Here is a 25,316-nt window from a genome sequence, read left to right as displayed (position 1 = left end):
TTGGGAAAGAAAATCTGAGCAAATAAGGACAAGAACTTCTAACCAATCTTTAGTGGCTTCCTTTTACTAATAACCTTAGTCTGAGGAGGGAAGAATTTTATAACATTATGCATTTTTGTAGAACCTCAGGGTAGAACTTAAAAATCCTTAAGACTATCCGGCAATAACTACAAAAATGGAACCTACCCCGAGTATGTTAGGTCTTACAAAGGGCTACAGCCTACATTCCCACTCTTACCTCAACCACCATTTCCTACATTCTGGTACCAAGTCTTTTGACTCCATCATGCTCTGGTGCACAGACTGTAAAGTAAAATTTAATATTGGTTTCAGTAAGTTCCATTTTTTTTTTAGTTAAGTTCCATTTTACCACCTGATTCATACAGAAGAAAAATGGTAGGAGAGAGGAATTTTAATGTAAGAAGAGGAGAAGAAATTATTTTTCCATTGATTGTTACTAGAAGCTCCTGGAGTCCCATCTTCATCTCATTTTTAGGTACCTTTTAATTCTCTGCTCCCAAAAGGTAGAATGGGAAATATTATTCTAGTCTCCAGGAGAAGACATGAAATAATATTTCTCCCCAAAAGTGACTATTCATTTTTAGTATTCACAGCTACAATAAATCAATCTGTCACTATATAGACAGAAAGAAGGTTGCTAAGGTATAATAAGATGTTAAAATCACACACAGGTTTATAAAACACAACTAAATCAACTGGCAGTCTGTCCTTGTATCCTTCCAACCTCTAATTTATCTTCACAACTCTGTAGTACTTTAGCACAGAAGGTAGCCAATGAATATTTGTGCATCAAGATAAAATTTAAAAGATACAGAGTACAGAAGGGGTTATACTTTAGATCAAAATTTTAATAACTTTATAATATAAAATCTGTAGTACACCAGAGCATTTTACTATAAACTATCTTCATAGTCATTTCATACGGGTGTGAATTCTTTCATAATTTTCTACAACCACACTAGCTAATCTAGTGGGGTAAACATTACTAGTATTCACAAATAACTGACAGATTACTTTAGATTGACAAATAAATTTTTTACTCAATTGGCTTACAGTAACAACTCTCAACTGGAACACTTCTCCCTCAGGCCACTGCTGACTTCTTAAAAGGCATGGTCTCTTTTCAGCCTCCACTCTCCTGGCTTCTTTCAGCATTTGGCACTGTGATCAGTCCTTGAATATCAAGATCCTCGCCTTACCTTCTCTAAAACACCTTCTACTTTGCCCAGGTTCTCCTACCTTTCCAATCTCTAAGTGTCTTCTCTGGCAAACCTGAAACAAAAGTATCCCCCAGAGATCTATTCTTAGTCTTCTTATCTTGACTCTACTCACTTTCCCTAGCTTTTAACTAAGCTGATGCATCTCAGTCTCCATCTCCATCTTGACTTATTTCCTGAGCTTTAGGCACTTATTTCCAATAACCTATTGAAGTCCATTTTGATGTTTCTTACACATTTCAACATCTAAATATCCAAACCAGAAAATAAAAAAAGTTGGTCCTTTCACCATCTGTATTTCTGTTAAAGCCATCACCATTACAACAAGCTAGAAACTATAAAGCCATTCTTATCTCTTCCCTTTCCCTATACCCTAAATTATTCATTTTCTAAATCATCTAAGTCCTCTTCACCACTGCTGTTAGTTAAGTATTCCACTTCTAATCTAGAAAAGTAGGTACCAGAGGTGCTAGAGGGTATGTTGGGGTATGTGAAAAAAAGTTAATTTATATTTAATTTCCATCTAACAATTAGAAATTAAGATTTACTAATGTTCATAAATATATATTGATACTGGTGGTAGCCTCACTTAGTCCATCAGACGGTCAGGTATAACATATGGTACAGCACATAGAATAATGGGAGTTCTGCAACTCCCATTAAGAGTTAACGTGAACTCTAACTCATTCACTCATTTTCAGCATATTGGAACTTAGTTCAAGTGTGTGGCACATATTCAGTCAGGTTTTTGGTACATTAATCTGAAATTTTCCATTATTAAATATATTCTAAGTTTATTTCAAAATATTGTTTCCCGCCTCTAATTTTTCTATAGTTATGCAATATGTTAGAACAGTAGTATATGCCTATAAATGAAAAAGATTTTAACTTGTGTATATATTTATTTAACTATTTATTATTAAGTGCAAGGTGAAACATATTTGAACTAATGAGGCTGCATGATCAGAAGTTTGAAGATCACGATCGAGACTACTGCAACAGCCTTCCAAATGTTCTCCACACTGCCATTCGTTATGCTTTTAAATATAGATGTTCCTCATTTGCTCAAAAGCCTCCAATGGTTCTCTACTGTTTCTGAATTCACAAGTTTTAGCACGGATTTAACGTCCTTTATAATGTACCTTCTGGCTAACTTTCAGACTCTAGCTGCCCTATTTATACTGGCCTACTTCTGCTACATAAACATATCATACTTTTGCTCATATTCTCTCTATATGGATTATTTTTCCCTTGGCCCACTGGGTAACTATTCAGCTCAGATACCATGTCATGTACCCCATATTCCCTCCCTAACCCAAAGCATAAATCATTCCTCTTTTATTACAGTACATAACGTATATTTCACAGAACTTGTCACTCCATATAGACTAAGAAATGCTTAGAAGGGATCATGTCTCATCCTGTTATCTCCAGAACATAGCACAGTGCCTGACATAAAACAGGGGCATAATAAATTTGTTAATGAAAACATAGGGAAGATCCAAAAATAATCTTTAAGTTACTGCAGGATTTAGAATTATAATTCCAGTCAGGGAACATACACCTTTTTTTTGTTTAGGGTACATATATCTTTAAGTCTAGTACCAACAGCATCCTATCTTGGTATAACCATATGGTAAATTGCAGTAATTGTTTTAAATTGATTTAACTCAGGAAAAAAGGAAAAAAAATTGGAGTAGACTAAAAGTAAACAAATCAAGGCACATCCATACAATGGAATACTAATCAGCTGTTAAAATAATTTAAATCTACACAAATGGATAGGTGTTAGGAATAAACCCTATCCACCAGTCCCTGATGTTTAGACATATATTTATTTATAAAAATACCCTTGAATTTCAAATATATTGTAATATTAGCCAAAAGACTAATTTCTACTGAGTAATTTATTTAGGTGCTACTTTAAAAGAATTTTGAGATTTGAAATAATCACCATCTGTTAGCTTTCCTATCTTCCAAGTGATTAAGTAACAAGGAAAATAAACTGACATAGTATTATATTAACTGACATATTTTATACAGTACAGATTCCCCAACATAGCTAAATACACAGAACTACACTGATTATTTTCACCAGCAGTGTTTTCTGGGGTATGTCCTCTAAGTCATTTTAATCAGAAGTATAGCCCTCTCTAGATATGACACCAAAAGAACTGACAAAAGAAAAAATTAACTGGACTTCATAAAAATCAAAAATACTTCTGCTTCAAAGGACGCCATCAAGGAAGTGAAAAGGCAATATACGGAAAGGGAGAAAATTTTTGCAAATCATTATATATCTGATAAGGGACTTTCAACTATAAGGTATAACTCCTACAACTCAACGAAAAGACAAAAGATCCAAAAAAATGGGCAAAGGATCTGAAAAGACATTTCTCCAAAAACACAAATGGCCAACAAGTACATGAAAAGATGCTCAACATCATCAGCCATTAGGGAAATGCAAATCAAAATAACAATGAGATACTACTTAACACCCACTAAGATGGCTAGAATAAGTAAGACAAATAAACGTTAGTGAGGATGTGGAGCAACTGGAATCACTATACACTGCTAGTGCGAGTGTAAAATGATGCAGCCACTTTGGAAAAGACTCTGGCAGTTCCTCAGAAGAGTCAACATAGTTACCACGAGTTCACTCCTAGGTATACACCCAAGAGAAATGAAAACACATGTCCACACAAAATCCTGTACACAAATGTTCATAGCAGCATTATTCATAAAAGCTCCAAAGTACAAGCAACTCACATGTACATCAGCTGATAAACTGGTAAACAAAATATCCATACAATGTAATATTATTCAGTAATAAAAAAGAATGAAGTACTGACACACGTTACAACATAGATGAACTTTGAAAACATTATGTGAAGTGAAAGAGGTCGGTCACACAAAAGGCCACATATTGTATGATTTCATTTACATGAAATGTCCAGTAAAGGCAGATCTACAGAGACAGAGAGTAGATTAATGTTTGGCAGGCGCTGCAGGGAGGGAGGCAATGGGTAATGACTGCTAATGGAGTATGGGATTTCTTTTTGGGAGAATGAAATATTCTAAAATTAGATAGCGGTGATCGTTGTACACCATCTCTGTGAACATACTAAATACCACTGAACTGTACGCTTTAAATGAGTGAACTGTATAGTGTGTGAATTTTATATCACTAAAGTTGTTATTTTAAAAAAGTATATCCCTCTCTTAGCATACTACCCAATTATAACTCTATGCCAATGATATTCCTAATAATAGCAGAAAAGGAATTCCTTCATTCTAGTGAGATTTCCATTTAAAAGCCAAAATGGTGTCAATATAGATTTATTTTTTTCTTTCTAAAATTCAATCATTACATTCAGAATTACATTACATTCATATGTAATATGCACAAATATTTGGCACTATGTCATTAATCATAATTAACAGTAACAGTAATTACAAAAGCACAATGACTACAAGATAATGTTTAATTTATAAAAGAAAATTGAACCAAAAAAAAAGAATCCCTTCAAATCCTTATCCATGCCTAAAATAGATGTTAGTTACAAATATGCTGTATATACAATTTTTGCCATCTATTTCATTACTCAATGATTTTGAGTAACTACATAATAGTCTACTCAAGGTTTATCCCCATATATATTTAGTAGCTGGACAAACTACCATAAAATCTCGTTATAGAATTTATACTCTAGGTCATATTTCTAAAAATATTTGATTTTTAGGTATTGAGGCAATTCACTTGTTTTAAAAAAACTAGAAACATTTGAAATCTGCTTAACAAACATGATCTTCTACCAAATGATCATTTTCAATCAAAATCATTAAATAGGAAAACACACACACACACACACACACACACACACACACACACACCCAAAAGGGTGGGGATAGGAAAAGAAACACTAACAGACAGAAAGTCTAAAGTAGAGAAGTTGACTCACAAAATGATTCACAAGCATTTCCTGGATATTTTGTCCAAGAAAACTCCTCTGACTAAAGTGGAAACTTGTTTGGCTACAACACATCATTCTGCTATTATGATTAATGCCATTGTGACAAATATTTGAGCATGTGGCACATAAATAAGAGAAACTTCGTATGTGTTGATTTATGTACTCCTGCATATTAGCCCATAATTGTCCAGCTAATACTGAAAAGGAATTGTAAAGTTCTACCTAGTTCTTTCTAACTTCTAGAATTCCAGTTGTTTAAGTGTAGGAACTAAACTAATTTTAGAAGCCCGCCAACAATTTTAACTGACTAGTAATGTAGTAATATTGCAAAACGTGAAGACAAAAACTAGTCTTTTGAAGAAAATAAAGGGAACAAGTTTTGCAGATGTTGATATAAAATCAAGTCAATATTAATTAACAAAATATAAAGTTGATTTATGACATTTTTAGAGTCCCAACAAAGTCCTACAGTTCTTATCAAAACTCAAATAAAAGGTACATGATAAAAAATATCCATTTGGAAACATCTAAATTACAGATACTTTACTTTTATTGGTAAATAATATAACAAGTCAAAGCAACCTAAGGATGACATATAATTAGGGATGTTAAGAGGATCATAAGTTAAAATCAGAACATACCACACTAACTTATTACATGTTTTCGTTCTCGACTTAATCAACATGTTGAACATCTACATGTGAAACTCTGTGCTATACAGCGTCATATACACACATGTAATACACAATTGTCCCCTTACCCCTACCAAAAAAAGTTAGGTAGGAGAAAGAGCAAATCTAATAAACAATTTTTTTTTTACTTAACATTAGTGTCACTGCCCGATCCCCCATAACTCAGCTAAAATACTAAAAAAACCTCAATCGACCTCCCTCTAGCCCCAAGTCTCCATCTCCCATCATGCCCTCAATTCCAATCCATTTTGCCCTCAAGCCATTTTGTTCTCCTAACATTTTCATCATATACTTCTCCTATTCAATAAATAACCTACAACAATTCTCCATCATAGAGTGCTAAAATTAGGAGTGATTCTTTTAGGCAGGGCAAGATGGAGAGGCAGTAGTAAGGAATTCAGCTCAGAAATATCCGCCTTAGACATTCTATCAGTTAAGACATTTACTTAGATTAATAAACACCTTTGTAAAAATGTAAACACCTACCAAAAGGGTCAGGATTATCCTTCATTCAAATTTATACACTAACACCCTAGTTTTGAGAAACAAGAAAAAGGGAGCTTGAGAATGCAGCATGAGAGAGTTAGGTCCCTATTAGTGGATGATGGCAAGCAGAAAGACAGACCAGAGAAAGGAAGGAGACTAAGACAAAGACTAGCCCACAGATCCCAGAAGAGAAGGGCAGGACACTGAAAATCTGTATCTAGGCCTACAAACCCTCTGTTAGGTTGGTGCAAAAGTAATTGCGGTTTAAAAGGTAAAAGTAATTGCAAAAAGCGCAATTTCTTTTGCACCAACCTAATATAATGTCCATTTTTTTCCTGTCCCCCACTGTCACACTCACCCCATTTTGCTTGTATAAGCATTTCATTCACTCTACTGAGTATTTATTATATGCCAATCATTGAGCTAAGATGAGGTTATAAATATGATGATAAAAAATATTCCCTTTCATGAAAAGGTTATACTGGGAGAAGGGGTAGCAACAAATAATCCCAATGCACTAAAAATACTATAACAGAGGTATACACTAAGTATTACAACGTCACAGAAGAACGAAATATGCCAAAATGTAGATAATTAACTAGAATGGGGGGGGGAGAAAAAGAGGGAAGGAGGGGATGGGGGAGGGGGAGACGAGGGGGGGAAGAGAGAGAGAGAGGCAGAGAGCGAGAGCGAGCGAGCGAGCGAGCGAGCGAGCGAGAGAGAGAGAGAGAGAGAGAGAGAGAGAGAGAGGGAGACAGACAGACAGACGAGACCAATGAGAAGACCATTACAATAATCTAGACAAGTAAGGGTCTAAAGCCAACAGCAGTATGGATGGATGGATGGAGAGGCCAGATTAGGGAACAACAGATTAGGGAACAATTTCTCAAATAGAAGCAGTAGGACTTAATAACCAATAGGAGGAAAAGGAAATGGAAGGTCTAGTTTGGAGTGTAGGTAGAGAAAAAGTATGAGCAGGGTATGGGGACGGAGATTGCGAGAATAAGGTATTTTGATTTGTGTTTGAAGCACTTGAAGGATGGATATTCAGGTGTCAGTCTGACTTGGGAAAGGGGTGGAGTCTACAGCAAGATTAGGAGATGTCTGTTCATAGATAGTAGCTTAGGCTCACTATACCTGGTTCTTCTCAATTGTTGTACCTGTTACTGCTGCTTCATTTTTTTAAATTGAGGTATAATTGACATTTAATATATTAGCTGCAGGTGTACAACATAATGATTCAGTGTTTGTATACACGGAGAAATGACCACCCAGTAAGTGTAGTTACCATCCGTCACCATACAAAGTTATACTTGCTTTTTCTTTTCCTTCTCGTGATGAGAACTTTTAGGATTTATTCTTTTGGCAACTTTCAAGTATATACTATAATATTATTGACTATACACCATGCTGTACTTTACATCCCATGACTTATTTATTTTATAATTGGAAGTTTGTCCCTCTTGACCCCCTTCACTCATTTCTCACCCCCCAGCACCATCCCCCAGCAACCACTGTTCTATGCTGTATCTATGAGTTTTACTTGTTCATTTTGTTTTTCAGATTCCATATAAGTCTTTCTTTGTCTGACTTATTTCACTTAGCAAAACACCCTCATGGTCCATCCAAGTTGTCACAAATGGCAAGACTTTATTCTTTTTCATGGCAGGATAGTATTCCATCATGTGTATATCTGTATGTATGTATATATGTATGTATGGTGCGTGTGTGTATGTGTATCTATATCTATATCTATATATATATCTCACATCTTCTTTATCCATTCATCCATCAATAGTGATGCCTCATCATTAGAAAGTGTTCTCTTACACAATGTGATATATAGATGATGTATTACAGAATTGTATACTTGAAACCTATGTAACTTTACTAACCATTATCACCCCAATAAACTTAAATTTTTTTAAAAAAAGGTGTTCTCTTTACTACAACTATCCACAATTATACCAATTGTTTTAGATTAACTCAATTCCTTTTCTTCTTGCTTTACAAATATTTCTTAATGACGATATATCAAGTCAGGATTCTGGAGTTCTGGTCTCATGTTAGCAATACTAGAAATGCGCGCTCTTGAGTAAGCCCTTAACCTTTCTGGATTTCAAACATAAAAAAAGGTATCAGATTAGCTGATCTCTTAGATTCTACTTGTAACACTGCATGACGCTCTTCCTTACCTCAGAAAGAACTATGCATTACAAGTTAATTATAACATTCATATGATTTTTTTTTTACGTTACCACAAAGTCTCTTAGTGCTCATTCACTTCATATATCTTGAGGCTTTTCTCCTCCAGTAAATTACAAATTTCTTGACAGCAAGAACCATCTATGTCTTTTTTTTTTAAATTGAGGTAACATTGGTTTACATTATATAAGTTCCAGTTTTACTCATCTATATCTTAAATGAAGGCTCTTCATAATTCTCATTGACTCAGAAAAGTCTGGGGTATTTGATACTACAGACCAAAATGCTAAGTTAAATATCATTGTTTTCTTAATGTTTTGTCCGTAAGTCATTTTTTTTAAACCTCCCTCCTGGTGTACACCACATCATAATTTCCTTTCATATTCCCTGTATTACCTAAACCACAACTATACATACAGAGTATTTAGGGGAGGTGAGAGAAGCAGCTCACTGAAAGCAGATTGATAAATCTTCATATGCCATATGTACTTGTTCCTATATAAGAGTAAGGAACAGTCAGGAGTTGAGGATCAGGAGAACAGAAAGCATGAAACCATGACAACCAGCATCTCCAGCCACCACTGCTACTACCACCATCATCTTAAGGGGAACATTACGAAAGGGGTAAATAAGGTGGGGGTGGGGTGGGGAGAAAAAGAAAACAGATATATTACCTAACAGCAAGGGAAAAGATGCTCAGCCTGATTTCAAAAGCATATAAAAATGACTTGGACCTTTTCTATCATCACAGAGAAAAATATAAGCTTAAGTTATAATGGAAAAATTTCAAGGCTGTTTGGAGATTTTACCTACCATCACACTGCTGATGTACAATCAACTTCAAAACAAATTACCATGTGTTCTTGGTCAAACTGTTAGACATTATAATTGTTATTTGGATACACAAGATAAACAATTACTATGGCAAAGACAAATACTAACAGCAAAAGATCTCCATGATTTCATGATTCTTACCTGTTCACTCTCCTAGGACACTTGTCTGGTTTAATATCTACCTCATAGAGGTAGACATCAATCTTTGGGATTTCAACTTGAAAACAGTTAGCCAACAATTTAATGGGTTTGCCCATGGAGCCATAGCCAGGTCTTCTGGGCACCATGAGCAGGGGCTGGGCCCCAACGGGTCCTGCCAGAGAGGGAAAAAAAAAAAGAGTAACACTGTTACAAACTACATTTGATAACATTGTCAATCAGAGTACGTTAGAATTTTAAGTATAGCTGACCATGGGGTTGGAGCCAATTTCTAACACTTCAACTTCTTTCATCCCAATTTATTCTCCTTATTAAAATAAACATACAAAAAGAAAAAAGAAAAAAACATACATACAAACAAACAAAACCCTGGCTACTTCTGGAAAATTGTTTTTGCAAGGATTAGGAAGAAGGGAGAGCAATCACATAAACCCAGGTGAGCATGAGCGAACACAAATCAGACCCGAAGAGTGTGAGATTAACAGCAGAGTAAGCAAAGAGAGTAGATGATAAGAATATATTTATATAAGATTATAATTATAAGAGCAAATGAACAAAATAAAAACTACATACAATAAAAAGGATCAATAAAGCACAAAATCAGTTACTTGAAAAGATAAATAAAATCTATAAACTCCAGGCAACACTGATTTTTAAAACAGGAGAAAAAAGGCTTATGTAACCAATAAGGGGGGGGGGGAGGAGGAAATGATTTAATTACAGATACTCAAGACATCATAAACACTGTGCCAATAATTTGAAAGTTTGATGAAACAGATAAATACAGCTTACTGATACACAAAAATATGTAAAATGTGAAAAGTCCTTTGTTGGTAGAAATGTAAAATGGTACAGCCACTTTGGAAAACAACATGGTGGTTCTTCCAAATATTAAAGATAGAATTACCATATGATCTAGCAATTCCACTTCTGGTTATATACCCCAAAGCATTGAAAACAGGGTGTTGAAGAGATGACTGTATACCTATGCTCATGGCAGCATTCGTCACAATAGCCTAAAGGTGGAAGCAACCTAAATGTCCACAGATGGATGCATGGATAAAGAAAATGTGGTATATCAATACTATGGAATATTAGCCTTAAAAAGGAAGGAAATTCTGACACATGCAGCAACATAGATGAACCTGTGGATGTTATGCTATGTAAAATAAGCCAGTCACAAAAAGACACTATATTATTCCACTTATTGATACCTAGAGTAGTCAAATTCCTAGAGTCAAAGTGGAAGAGTGGTTGCTAGGGGCTGGAGGAAAGGAAGAATGGGTAATTGTTGCTTAGAGGCTATAGTTTCAGTTTTGCACGACGAAAAGAGTTCTGGAAATTGGCTGCACAACAATGTGAACATACTTAAATACAACTAAACTGTACACTTAAAAATTGCTAAGATGGTAAATTTAACCTTATGTGCATTTTATCACAGTTAAAAAAACTAATTGATACTAGCATTAAGTTTTAAAACTCAAAATGTTGTAGCTTTGTTAAACAAAGTTCAAATAATAAATTCAGTTGATAAATTAATAACTATTACCTGAACTTACATTTAAAATATCTGAAAAGTCCTGTAACTATTTGAAAAAATTAAATCCACAAGTAAAAGTATTTCCACACACACCAAAAGATTCTAGATAGCTTCACTATAGAATTATACCAACTATTTAAGGAAAGAAATAATACCAATCTTCTACAAATTCTTCCAGAGAATAGGAAAAAGAGTAAACATACCCCAATACAACTTATGATGCCAGAAAAACCCTGATACAAAAACCTGATAAGAACACTACGAAAAAGAAAAGTCACAGGACAATATAATTCATGAACACACATGCAAAAATCCTAAACAAAATGTTAACAAATTAAATATGGAAATATATCAAAAGGAAAATGCATCATGACCAAGATGAGTTTGTATCAGGAACTAAAAGTTGGGTTAACAACAATTTTTTTCCACTGTGGATAAAAGTACATTAATGTGCTGCCTGAATCATTTATTTTCAAATTGTTTTCATATATTTGTAAAATCTCTTCTGAGGGCATAATCTTCCTGCCATCCTAGACTGAGACACGTATTACTGACTAATTCTAGACTAGGTCATATGCGCAGCTCTGGCTCTGCCATTTATTTAACCACTTGACCTTTGTCAAATATTAATAGCCCTGAAACTCTATTTCCTGATCTATAAAATGGCAATAATACTTGATCTGCTTCTTTTTTTATGAATCTTGTCAGGATCAATTTAGAAAATGTACAACAGCTAAAATATATCAAGCTCTTAGCATGTCTCAAGCGATGTGCTAAATGACTTATATGCATTATCTCATTTAATCTTCATACAAACCCTATAATGATTTTATAGATGAGGGAAACTGAAATGACTTGCCTAAAATTTCATAGCTAGTAAGTAGCAGAACTGGGATTGGAACCCACCCTGTTGGGGTCTCTATTTTGTTCCACTGATATATTTGTCTATTCTTTTGCCGACAAAACATTGTTTTGATTACTATAGTTTTATAGTAAGTCAGGTTCTGTCCGTCCTCCCACTTTATTCTCCTTCAATAGTGTGTTGTTATTCTGGGTATTTTGCCTTTCCATATAAACTTTAGAATCAGTTTGTTGATGTCCACAAAATCACTTGCTGAGATGTTGATTGGGATTGTGCTAAATATATAAATCTAGTTGGGAAGAACTGACATCTTTGCAGTACTGAGTCTTCTTATCCATATACACGGAATATCTCTATTTAGATTTTCTTTGATTTCTTTGACAGAGTTTTGCAATTTTCCTCATATAGATCTTGTACATATTTTGCTAGATGTATACCTAAGTATTTCTTTATGTGTATGTCCTAATGCAAATGGTATTGTGCGTTTAATTTCAAATTCTAATTGTTCATTGCTGGTCTATAACTCAAGACTTACTTACTATAAGGCTACAATAATCAAGGTTGCAGTATTGGTCAAAGAATAGACAAATAGATCAAGGGAACAGAACATATAGCTCCAAAATTGATGCAAATCAACTGATCTTTGACAAAGGAGCAAAGGCAATTCAATGGAAAAAGGATAGTCTTTTCAACAAATGGTACTAAACAAGTGGATAGCCACATTAAAAAGAAAAATAATCTAGACAGACCTTATACCTTTTTCAAAAATTAACTCAAACTGGCTGAAAGAGCTAATGTGAAACACAAAACTATGAAACTCCTATAACACAACATAGTCGAAAACTTAGGTAACCTTGGGTTTGGTGATGACTTCGTAGGACACCAAAAGTATAATCCATGAAGTAAAAAAAAAAAAAAGTTTTCATTAAAATTAAAAACTTTTGTTCTGTAAAAGAGAATGAAATTATGAGCCACAGACTGAGAGAAAATATTTGCAAAACACATATCTAATAAGGGGATAATATTCAAAATATACAAAGAACTCATACAATTCAATAGAAAAAACCAATTAATTAAAAAATGGTCAGAGGATCTGAATAGACATTTTTCCAAAGAAGACATGCAGATGGCCAACAGGTACATGAAAAGGTGCTCAACATCACTAATCATCAGGGAAATGCAAATCAAAACCACAATGAGATATTACCTCACACCTGTTATGATGGTTATTACTCACAAGACAAGAAATAACAAGTGTTGGTGAGGATATGGAGAAAAAGGGAACCCTTGGGCATTCTTGGTAGGAATAGAAATTGGTGCATATCAACTATGGAAAACAGTATGGAGGTTTCTCAAAAATTAAAAATATAAGTACTACGTGATCCAGTAATTCTACTTCTGGGTATTTATCTGAAGCAAATGAAAACACTAACTTGAAAAGATATGTACACCCATGTTCACTGCAGCATTATTTACAATACCCAAGGTAAGGGAACAACCTAAATGTCTATCCATGGATGAAAGGATAAAGAAAACGTGCTTTATATACACAATGGAGTATCATTCAGCCACAAAAAATAAAGAAATCTTGTCATTTGTGGTAACATGGATGAATCCTGAGGGCAGGATGTGAAATAAGTCAGACAAAGAAAGTCAAATACTACTGGATCTCACCTGTATGTGGAATATAAAAGAACCTGAGCTCATAGATGTAGAGAACAGACTGGTGGTTACCAGAGGTAGGGGGTGGGTACATACAGGGAGGGGTCAAAAGGTACAAACTTCCAGTTCTAAGTAAGTCATGGGAGTGTAATGTGCAGCATAGTGACTACAGTTAATAAAACTGAATTGAAAGTTGCTAAGAGAGATCTTAAAAGTTGTCATCGCAAGAGAAAAAATTTTTGTAATTATGTATTGTGATAGATGTTAACTAGACTTATTGTGGTGATCGTTTTTAAATATTTACAAATATCAAATTATTATGTTGTACATCTGCCAACTAGCATATGTCAATTAAAAAAAAGAGAAATGCAATAAAATTTAAAAAAGGGTCATGTACTTAGTCATGTACTGCTCACAAAGCAATTGTATATAACCGATCATGTTACTATCTGGAGATCAAGAAGGATATTCTTAAGTATTTTAATCCTAACATACATTGAGATACATATATTTTAATGTGTTTTAGTTACATTTTTGGAAATTAGCTGAGGTTAGGTTGATATCTAACACATTATAATTTTTCCCATTTGAAATAATGAGAAATAATCTCCCAATCAGTGATTGTGATGCAGATTGTCTGATTTTCAGGAACAGATTACTACCTGTTCTTAATCAGTTCTTTCAAGCTTTCAAGAAGGCACTTTGCTCTATTTTATCCAGATTTTTAAGTTTTCTTCAGTGGGAGTTCTGAGTCTAACAAAATAACCTGTCTTCTGTCTATAGTTATTTATTTAACTACCTGTATTTTCATATAAACTATGAGTGATGCGAGGACAGAAACTGTGATTCATATTTCTACCCCTAATGCTTAAGAGCGTATCACATGAAGTCCCTTTTTCTGATTCCATGATCACGAGCAACCTTCTGATTATTGTCTGGATATCCAGATAAAACACCGGAGGAAGAGAAGTTGCTACTAGTCAATATGAATCTTCTTGATGCTCTAGAAATAATATTTTTATTTGTAAATTACTAATATATGATTTATATATTAGTCTCCTGTAAATGCAGTTAGTTAGCATCAATCAGTCCCTCATGATGATGACTAGCTTTAGATGCCCAGATAAAACCAAGCATCAGGATCTGAAAAGCTAGGGACCAGACTGTGGATTACAGTGACCCTGTCTCATACTATCTCGTAAGTTTCTGTGTGAGTAATCTGAATCACTTCCACTACATTTTCAATTTTCACAGTAGCAAACACACTGAATATAAAATGTTATATTCTGCTACCACTTAACATAGCATCACAGGCATATCTGTATTACTAAGGTCTTCACAATCATAATTTTATGGGTTATATAATAATCTATTATGCCAATGAACTACAATTAACACGTTGCGTACGGCGGGGTTTAAATCCCTCATACCCCTCTGTTCTGGCAGGTTTTTAAAAGAAACTACTTTAAAATGCACTCTTCTCTTTAAAGCGTAAATGCTTCTATGTTATTTATTATTTTTCTATGGAATTTTTTAGGATTTACTCACCTATGATATTAATAATCCCTCCTGGTGTGATACTGCAGAAAGCAGCTTCCTTTATGCAGTGGGACACGGCAAAAATTGCATATGTACCGAGTTTCACTTCTCACTTTTTTTGATGCGCACACTTTACACACCCGTGTGTGATATTTTTTCTTTCCTCTTCCCACTGTGAGCTCCAGATGATGCGTGGCCAAATCTCCCGAGAGCCTGGCCGGATTGTCTTCCTTGGGGGCCCGCTGCGTAGGCACTTTCACAGCTGGTTCCCTATCGCCACTCGTCTCACCTCCCTGTCTTGGCCTCTCACTGCTCTCTGCCCAATCTTTTGAAATTCTCATTATCCGTCCTTAACGCATGGCTCAGAAAAAAACGAAGATTCTCGTGATCCGTACACAACGTGTTAACCAAGCTCCACTGGAGGATGTTTAGCTTGCGTCCATATCTTCATTATCATAAATAGTGAAAGATAAGCAGTTACAGTAGATATTGTGGGATTGTTATGCCAAACACACCTCCACCCTTTTCTTCCACCTACTGGCCACTCCCTTGAAAAATGTACATTCTCTCAAGTACATGAAGACCAGCAATTGCTATGTGCCTACATGAAGAACTTCATCCCACAGTTAACTAGTCCAAGGACAGAGACCAGACCCAACACAAAGTAGTAAGTCCTTGCCCTGGGACTTTTTTTGTTTAACTTGGGACCTACACAACTATCAGGCATTTCCTGCCCAGTGGCTAAAGCTGTGAGATATCATAGCTGTTAAAGGTCAGGTGTCCCCATGTGTGGAGAAAACTGATCAACACTGAGAGAAAATGGAAGCCAGTGTAGACAGAAGTCAAAATAAGAGCTGGAACAGTCTGATACCATTAATTCCTAGTTCCAACTGCTCTAGATGCAAGCTCAGTTGCGAACCTGTTCTTTTTGTTGTTATTCAAACTTCCTTGGATTCTGAGCCAATAAATCTCCCCTTTTCCTTAAATTAATTTCAGTTGGATTTTGCAGCTAAGTTTTAACTGATAGAAAGAGTAACTATAATAATCAATTCAACTGAACTACTGTCTCAGACCTGAGTTCAAATTCTAGATCTAATGACCATGGGAAAATCATAACCTCTAAGAGTCAGTTCCCTTATTTTTAAAAAAAAGATATTTGAAGTGTACAATATGATGAATTGATATATGTAGACACTGTGAAAGAATTTTCCCCATCGAGTTAATGAACACATCCATCACCTCACATATTTACCTTTTTGAGGGGAGGAGGCATTAGAACATTTAAGTTCTCCTCTCTTAGCAATTTTCAATTATGTAACACAGTGTTATCAACTACAGTCACCATATTATACATTAGATAGTCAGACCTTATTCATCTTATAAAGTTTGTACCATTTTACCAACATTGCCCTATTTCCCACAACCACTGGGAACCATTTCTCTACGTTTCTACGAGTGTGACTTCCCCCCCCAACTTATGAGTGCTACCATGTAGTGTCTTTGTCTTATTTCACTTAGCATAATGTTCTCCCGTGTTCATCCATGTTGTCACAAATGACAGGACTTCCTCTTTTAAGGTTGAATAACCATTGTTTGATATGTAATATATATTATGTATATATCTCACATTTTGTTGGTTCATTCATCACTGATGGAAATTTAGGACTGTTTCCATACCTTGGCTATTGTGAATGCTGCAATGAACATGGGAGTCCAGATAACTCTTCAAGATAATGGTTTCATTTTCTTTGGATAAATATCCAGAAGTGGGATTGCTGGATCATACAGTAGTTCTAGTTTTAATTTCTTGAGGAATCTCCATACTGTTTTCCATAGTGACCATCCTAGTTCACATTCCCACCAACAGTGTACAAGGGTTCTCATTTTTCCATATTCTCGCCAGTATTTATTTTTGATAATAGTCATCCTAATAGGTGTGAGGTAGTTATCTCATAGTGGTTTTGATTTGCATTTCGTTGCTAATTAGTGAGGTTGAGCACTTTTTCATGTACCTGTTGGACATTTGTATCATATTTCCCCTAAAATAAGACTGGGTTTTATATTAATTTTTGCTCCAAAAGATGCACTAGGGCTTATTTTCAGGGGATGTCTTATTTTTTCATGTCCAACAATCTACATTTATTCATGTCCAACAATTTACATTTATTCATTTATTCATGTACAAAAATCTACATTTATTCAAATACAGTCATGTTATCTTCTTCTGGAACGTTGTCCTAACTCTCCAAACCCCGAATTCCAGTTTGAATTTCTTGCGACTCCATATCCTGTAGAACCATTGGCCCCAATCTCTCATATCCAGCAATAGAGCTCTCCTTAAATGAGCACTTCTTGTCCACGTAGCCTGCTTGTAGTGCACTGGCAACACAGCTATCAGTGGTTTAATCCCATGAATTCTTTACCCAAGACACGACCTCTTGCAGGCTAGGCTTCAGAGTTTCCACACTGATTTCTCTCCATTCTACTTTCAATGTAGTCATTGATTTCCACACGCAAATGGTCCTTGAATGGCTTGTTTATTGCAATATCAAGAGTCTGGAGATAGGCAGTCATTCCTGCGGAAATCATTATTTGATCTATTCTTCTCTTTGCAAGAAGTTCTTCATGTCTTTAGTGTGGTGAGTGCTGGCTGAATCTCAGGGTAGCGGACCTCTTTGGCCACCACGCAAAACAAGTGGCAACATTAAATCGACCCACTTCCTTATAACTGCTTGTGTGCACCAGGCTCTTTCGGTTTTAAGAACATAAATGCCTGAAACATGTTCAACCTTATCTTTCTTGCCCTTAGTGATGATTAAAGGTGGGGCTTTCTTTCCATCCAGGCTAATTGCCAAAATACAGGTAACATGTGCACTTTCATAACCAGTGGAGAGAATGCAGATTGACGAGGCACCCCTCTGATCAATTGTCGTTTGCGATCCTTGGCCCATAAACACTGCAGTTTCACCCATAGCAATCATGTTGGAGGGTTGGTATTTAGAAAAGTCGATGCCATCAACAAAGGACTTGAATGCAAGTTCACATTTAATAACTTCAGTATCTTCCAGCTTGAACAGTGTTGTCGATCTTAGAGACAATTCATATCACTGAAGGAAGCCATCCAGCCAGTGTTGTGATGCTTTGAATTCTTCTGGGGATATTTCTAACTGTTGTGCCATTTCAAGAGCAAATGCTTGAATATCAGTCCTGCGCACAACCAAAGCCTTTGATCTCCTGTCAGCAATCCATTCAGAGATGATGCTTCCAGCTCAAGAAATAATGGTTGCCAACCTGATTCACACTTGCGCTTCTTAGCATTTCCCTCGTCCACCTGTTGACTGAGGTTATCGTACTCTGCTCACCATTTTCAGACCATTTGGAGATCCAACTTCTTCTCTATGCAGAAAGCCATAAGATTCTTGCCCCGGGAGTCCCCCACGATTCCTTTCTTTTACTCAATGGAATAGCTGTTTCGCTTTGCTCTCATCTTGTCTGGGGGTCAAAATATTATTCCCTTTAAATCTACCATTAAATCAAGTGTTAACTGAAGACTTACGAGACAGGAGTGGCAACAAAAATGATGACAGTTAAGAATGACAGTCCACACAAAAGCGACGAAAAATTGCAGGCACCAAAATTCAGAAAACGTTTATTTATTTCACACGAGTGCATTAAGTATGTCCATTACAACACATGACATATTGAATTATGAAGATTCATATTAGACACAACCACGTCCATTCATTATCAAGTGCGCATGTTATTCATGCGTTGTGTCTGTACTCCGATTGGTCATTTGGCAATAAGTCTCGAGTTCATCTGTTTACACAGGCGTTTACATCTCGTCCAAAGGCAACCGCTTGGGTATTTACAAATATTTAATTATAATTTACATTATCATTTATTGTAAGTATTAATGTCAATGTTATTTATTCATATTTAATTATATATTAGTATTATTTTATAATTCAATACTTCCATCGTGTTTTGAAACGGATGTACTAAATGCGTCCGTCCGGCTGACAATCTTAACACGTTGCGTACGGCGGGGTTTAAATCCCTCATACCCCTCTGTTCCGGCAGGTTTTTAAAAGAAACTACTTTAAAATGCACTCTTCTCTTTAAAGCGTAAATGCTTCTATGTCATTTATTATTTTTCTATGAAATTTTTTAGGATTTACTCACTTATGATGTTAGTAATCCTTCCTGGTGTGATACTGCAGAAAGCAGCTTCCTTTGTTATTAACGAAACACAAATAATTCAATAAAATGTGCAAAGTAAAAAGAGTCAACAGTAAAAACGAAAATTCTCATTATCCGTCCTTAACGCATGGCTCAGAAAAAACGAAGTCTCGTGATCCGTACGCAATGTGTTAACTGGGGCTTATTTTTGGGGTAGGGCTTATATTACGAGCATCTGGAAAAATCATGCTAGGGCTTATTTTCTGGTTAGGTCTTCTTTTCGGGGAAATATGGTATGCCTTCTTTGGAAAAATGTCTATTCAGTTCCTTTGCCCATTTTTAAATCAGGTGGTTTTCTTTTTCTGAGTTGCATGAGTTATTTATATATTTTGGACATTAACCTCTTACGAATATGTGGTTTGCAAATATTTTCTCCCATTCTATAGGTTGCCTTTTCATTTTGTTGATGGCTTCCTTTGCTGAGCAGATGCTTTTTAGTTTGATGTAATCCCACTATTTATCTTTGCTTTTGTTGTCAAAACCAAAAAATCAAAGCCAAGACCAAAGTAAAGGAGTTTACTCCCTAAGTTTTCTTCTAGATATTTTATGGTCACAGGTTTTATGTTCAAGTCTTCAAACTATTTTGAGTTAATTTCTGTGTATGGTGTAAGATAAGAGCCCAGTTTTATTCTTTTGCATATAGCTATCCTGTTTTCCCAATACAGTTTGATAAAGAGACTGTTCTTTCTCCAGTGTATATTCTTGGCTCCTTTGTTGAAAATTAATTGACTATATATGCATGGATTTATTTCTGGGCTCAAATTGATCTATGTGTCTATTTTTATGCCAATACAATATTGTTTTGATAACAGTTTTGTGATTTGGTTGGAATCAGGAAGTATGATGCCTCCAGCTTTGGTCTTCTTTCTTCAGATTGCTTTGACTATTTGGGGTCTTTTGCAGTTCCATATACATTTTTAAATATTAAGATTTTTTTTCTATTTTTGTGGAAAATGCCAATGGAATTTTTATATGGATTGCAGAATCTGTAAATCGCTTTGGGTAGTATGGACATTTTAACAATATTAATTCTTCCAATCTATGAGCATGAAATACCTTTTCATTTATTTGTGTCTTCTTTAATTTCTTTTATCAATGTCTTATAGATTCCAATGTATAGATCTTTTATCTCCTTGGTTAAATTTATTCCTAAGTATTTTGGTTTTGATGATATTGTAAATGGCACTTTTTAAAAATTTCTCTTTCTGATAGTTTGTTGTTAGTGTATAGAAATGCAACAGATTTTTGTGTATTAACTTTGTATCCTGCAACTTTAATGAATTCATTTATTAGTTCTAGCAGCTTTTTGGTAAAGTCTTTAGGGTTTTCTATATAATATGTCATCTGTAATAAAGACAATTTTACTTCTTCTTTTCCAATTTGGATGCCTTTTTTTTTGGTCTAATTGTTCTGGCTAGAACTTCCAGTACCATGTTGAATAAAAACAGTGAAAGTGGGCACCCTTGTCTTGTTCCTGATCTTAGTTGAGTATGTTAGCTGTGGGCTTTTCACATATGGCCTTTAATATAGGTACTTCAGTTACCTTATTTTAAAAATGAGATAAAACTACCTATACATTCTAGAGGTGCCTGGCATATAAATCATAAAAAAATAGTAGCTCTCCAGCAAATATCAATAAGCATCTACAACATGTCACACAATATGCTAAGTGCACTTCCCTGCATCAAGCACCTACTGTTTTATTTGGAGGAGGTAGAGAAGGAAACTGGCATACAGAATTTTTCCCTTCAGATAACTTTCAGAAGTAGACATACCAGATCAAAGGGTAGGAACAGGAATGTGTTTCTTTTTTTCTTTTTTTTAATTAATTTTTTTTTAATGGACTTTATTGGGGAACAGTGTGTACTTCCAGGACTTTTTTTTTTTTTTTCCCCCAAGTCAAGTTGTCCTTTCAATCTTAGTTCAGCTTCAAGTTGTTGTCCTTTCAGTCTTGGTTGTGGAGGGCACAGCTCGGCTCCAGGTCCAGTTGCCGTTGCTAGTTGCACGGGGCGCTGCCCACCATCCCTTGCGGAAGTTGAACCGGCAACCTTGTGGTTGAGAGCCCACGCTCCAACCAACTGAGCCATCCGGGAGCTCAGCAGCAGCTCAGCTCAAGGTGCTGTGTTCAATCTTAGTTGCAGGGGGCGGAGCCCACCATCCCTTGCGGGACTCGAGGAATTGAACTGGCAACCTTGTGGTTGAGAGCCCACTGGCCCATGTGGGAATCCAACCGGCAGCCTTCAGAGTTAGGAGCATGGAGCTCTAACTGCCTGAGCCACTGGGCCGGCCCCAGGAACATGTTTCTGATTCTTGATATTTGCTGCTAAACTGGCAAGTGAACACATTACTATTCATGAAATTTCTCCCCCTTACCCTCTCTAGCATTAAGCATTAGAATATTTAAAAGCTTTTTATGTGTTAAAAAATAACTTTCTGCCGTTTTCCTTACATGTGATTACTAACAAGATTGGCTTAAAAATATTTTATTGTTCTGTATCCCCCATTCTCTTATGAAACTCATTGCTCCCATAGAAAATTTTTAAAAAATCAAAAACATAGGCCAGCCCGGTGGCTCAGGTAGTTGGAGCTCCGTGCTCCTAACTCCGAAGGCTGCCAGTTCGATTCCCACATGGGCCAGTGGGCTCTCAACCACAAGGTTGCTGGTTCAACTCCCACAAGGGATGGTGGGCTGAGCCCCCTGCAACTAGCAACGGCAACTGGACCTGGAGCTGAGCTGCGCCTTCCACAACTAAGACTGAAAGGACAACTTGAAGCTGAACGGCACCCTCCACAACTAAGATTTAAAGGACAACAACTTGACTTGGAAAAAGGCCTGGAGCTCTAACTGGAAGTACACGCTGTTCCCCAATAAAGTCCTGTTCCTCTTCCCCAATAAAATAAAAAAAAAATAAAAAATAAAAAACGTAAAAAGTTCATTTCTCTATTTATTGAACAATTATTATGTTCTAGGTTTTATAGATAAATACCATGTTTCCCAGAAAATAAGACTGGGTCTTGTATTAATTTTTGCTCCAAAAGACTCATTAGGGCGTATTTTCAGGGGATGTCTTATCTTTTCATGTACAACAATCTACATTTATTCAAACACAGTCATGTCATCATCTTGTGGGACTTCGTCATAACGTACTAAATGTGTCCATCTGGCTGACGATCTTAACTGGGGCTTATTTTCGGGGAAACACGGTAGATTAATAAGTCACAATAACTTTGCTTAAGTAATACCTAATATATTGGGGGATATCCCATCTTAATATTTAAGGAAAGTCATATCAATAACAATAGCTAACTTGTATTAAGTATTAAATATTTGACATACACTAGGTGATTTCTTACAACATAACTTTTGAGGCAAGTACTAAATTATACTGAGGAAACTGAAGCCCACGGAGATTAAAAAACCTTTTCATAGTTAGAAAGTGGCAAAGCTAGGATTTACAGTCTGATTTCAGCACCTGCATTTTTTAATCAGTACATTATACATCAGTACACAAACTAACATTTGCTGAAAGTCTATCACCCATTAAGTAATTATCCATTGACTCATTATTTTGTTCAAGAAATATTTACATTCTCTTTCCAACTGGCACTGAGCCATGGACATCTCTTGGGACAACTGGCACAAGCGTCGCAAGACTGGGGTTAAGAGAAAGCCCTACTACAAGAAGCGAAAATATGAGCTGCCAACACTAAGATTGGCCCCTGCCACATACACACAGCCCCTGTGCATGGAGGCCATGACTACCGTGCATTGAGGCTGGATGTGGGGACCTTCTCCTGGGGTGCCGAGTGTTGTATGTGCAAAACAAGGATTACTGATGCGGTCTACAGCGCATCCAACGACGAATGGTCTGCACTGCATTGTGCTCGTTGACAGCACACCGAACCGACAGTGGTACGAGCCCCACTATACACTGCCCCTGGCCGCAAGAAGGGGGCAAAGCTGACTCCGGAAGAGGAAGAGGTTTTAAACAAAAAAAAAACACGATAAAAAAGAATTCAGAAGAAATATGATGAAAGGAAAAAGAATGCTAAAATCAGCAGTCTTCTAGAGGAGCAGTTCCAGGGCAAACTTCTTCCATGCATCATTTCAAGACCAGGCCACTGTGGCCAAGCAGATGGCTACGTGCTAGTGGGCAAGGAACTGGAGTTTTACCTGAGGAAATTCAAGGCCTGGAAAGGCAAATAAATCATCATCCCTCCTACTAGTTTAGTCTGTGGGAGGGGGGGGGGAAGGGAGGGGGAGAAGGAGGAGGAGGAACATTTACAGACGGTCTCTAAGTACCAAGTATTTCTCAGGCTCAGTTCAGGTGAACAGCAGTTTTAATAATAATAATAAAGACCTGGTCCTCATGAAGGTTTTATGGAAGGAGCGGGAAGCAGATTATATTGTATTTCTTTTTTGCCAATCAGGTAGTAAGAAGTGTTATGAAGAAAAAAAATAGGTTTCAGGGGATAGAATGTATTTGTGTGTGTGTTAGGGCGCGGTGCGGGTTAGGAACAAAGTAGGTAGTTAGCCATTTAGATAGTTTTGTCAAAGAAGGCCTTTTTGAAAGAGTAATAAGTAGGCAGAAACAAAAGGAAGTGAGAGGTCAAGTAATGTAGCTATCTGGAAGAGCATTCCAGGCAGAGGAAAAATCAAAGTATAAAAGAAAAAGCAGATGCTTGCTTGGTGTTTGATGACTAGCAAGAGACCACTATGCCTGGAGCAGAGTGAACAAGAGAATGGTAAGAGATGATGTCAGAGAGAGAATGGGAGATCAGATTAAAATTTGTAAAACATGATGAAGTTTTTGGATTTTATTCTGAGACATGAGAAACCAACAAAAGGTTCTGAGTCAAGAAGCATTATGATCTGACTTAAAAATTTTTAAAACGATCACCTCGGCTGCTATACAAAAAATTGTATGTAAAGGTCAAAGCAGGGTTGATAATGTTGATATGGAAAATATTTAAAAGGTAGACCTGATGAGAATTGCTAATGAATTAAGTGTGGGGGGTGATAGAAAATAGCTCTCAAGGTATTTTAGTCAAAGCAACTGAAAGACTGGAAGTGTCATTTATTGAGACAGGAAAAACTCAGTGATAGGAGCAAGTTTAGAGAAGAAATCAAGAGGATTTTCAGGATATTTTAAGTTTGAGGTGTCTATCCAAGTAGGTGTTTAGTAGGCAGTTAGATGGGTGTGGAGTTCAAGGGACAGGTCCAGGCTGGAGATGTAAATGTGAGTGTCCTCAACATTTCAGTTGTATCTGAAACCACTGGACTAGAGGAAATCACCCAGACTCTAGTAGGATACAAAGAATACTAAGCCCTGGGACACTCTCAATATTTAGAGACCAGAAAGATAAAGAGGAAACAGCAAAGGAAGAGGAAAAGTGATAGCCAATGAAGTTGGAGGCTCACCTGGAGAAGAGTGGTACCCATGAAGCCAAGTGGAATGTGTTGCAAGAAGGAAGCAACTTAATCAAACGCAGTTGAAAAGTCAAATAAAATGAAGATCTGGGAAATGACCATTGGGTTTTGCAAGAGCAATATCAGTGAAGTAGTGGGGACAAAAACCTGACTGGACTAAGTTCAAAAAGAATGCCCCGAATCTAATCTAGTCTTTAGGTCCTAGCAGTTTACAGTAAATTCAGAGGAATATATTAAATTACACCACAAAGATGGAACCAGCAAAATCCAGGCTGTGAAAAACTTTAAAAGGATAAACAATCCATAAACTTTGGGGAGGAAAGAATAGAAAACTTACAGATTAAAAGACGTATCAGTCAATCACAATGTGTGGAACTTATTTGGATCCTGACTCAAAAAGGAAAAATAAATAAAATAAGGCAAATTGTTAAAAAGAAACCATATAATATCTG

General features: G+C 36.1%; 1 protein-coding gene and 1 pseudogene across 4 annotated transcripts in view; one reads left to right on the top strand and one right to left on the bottom strand.

Moving 5' to 3' along the window:
* LOC109444829 (argonaute RISC catalytic component 3) overlaps positions 1-25,316 on the bottom strand; it is a 98,982-nt gene that overhangs the window by 66,207 nt on the left and 7,459 nt on the right. For 3 of the 4 annotated variants that reach the window (XM_019726510.3, XM_019726513.3, XM_088791024.1), the window contains exon 2: positions 9,571-9,742. In XM_019726510.3, coding sequence (XP_019582069.1) covers positions 9,571-9,742 — 172 coding nt within the window. Of the gene's footprint in view, positions 1-238; positions 304-9,570; positions 9,743-25,316 lie in introns of all 4 variants that reach the window. The other variant, XM_074334390.2, reaches the window with a different exon arrangement.
* Positions 22,613-23,640, top strand: LOC109444831 (small ribosomal subunit protein eS8 pseudogene; annotated as a pseudogene).

This window comes from Rhinolophus sinicus, chromosome 14 (assembly GCF_057876585.1).
Source record: "Rhinolophus sinicus isolate RSI-liver-muscle chromosome 14, RSI-T2T, whole genome shotgun sequence".
Classification (NCBI taxonomy): domain Eukaryota; kingdom Metazoa; phylum Chordata; class Mammalia; order Chiroptera; family Rhinolophidae; genus Rhinolophus; species Rhinolophus sinicus.
This window is presented reverse-complemented; position numbering and strand designations above follow the sequence as displayed.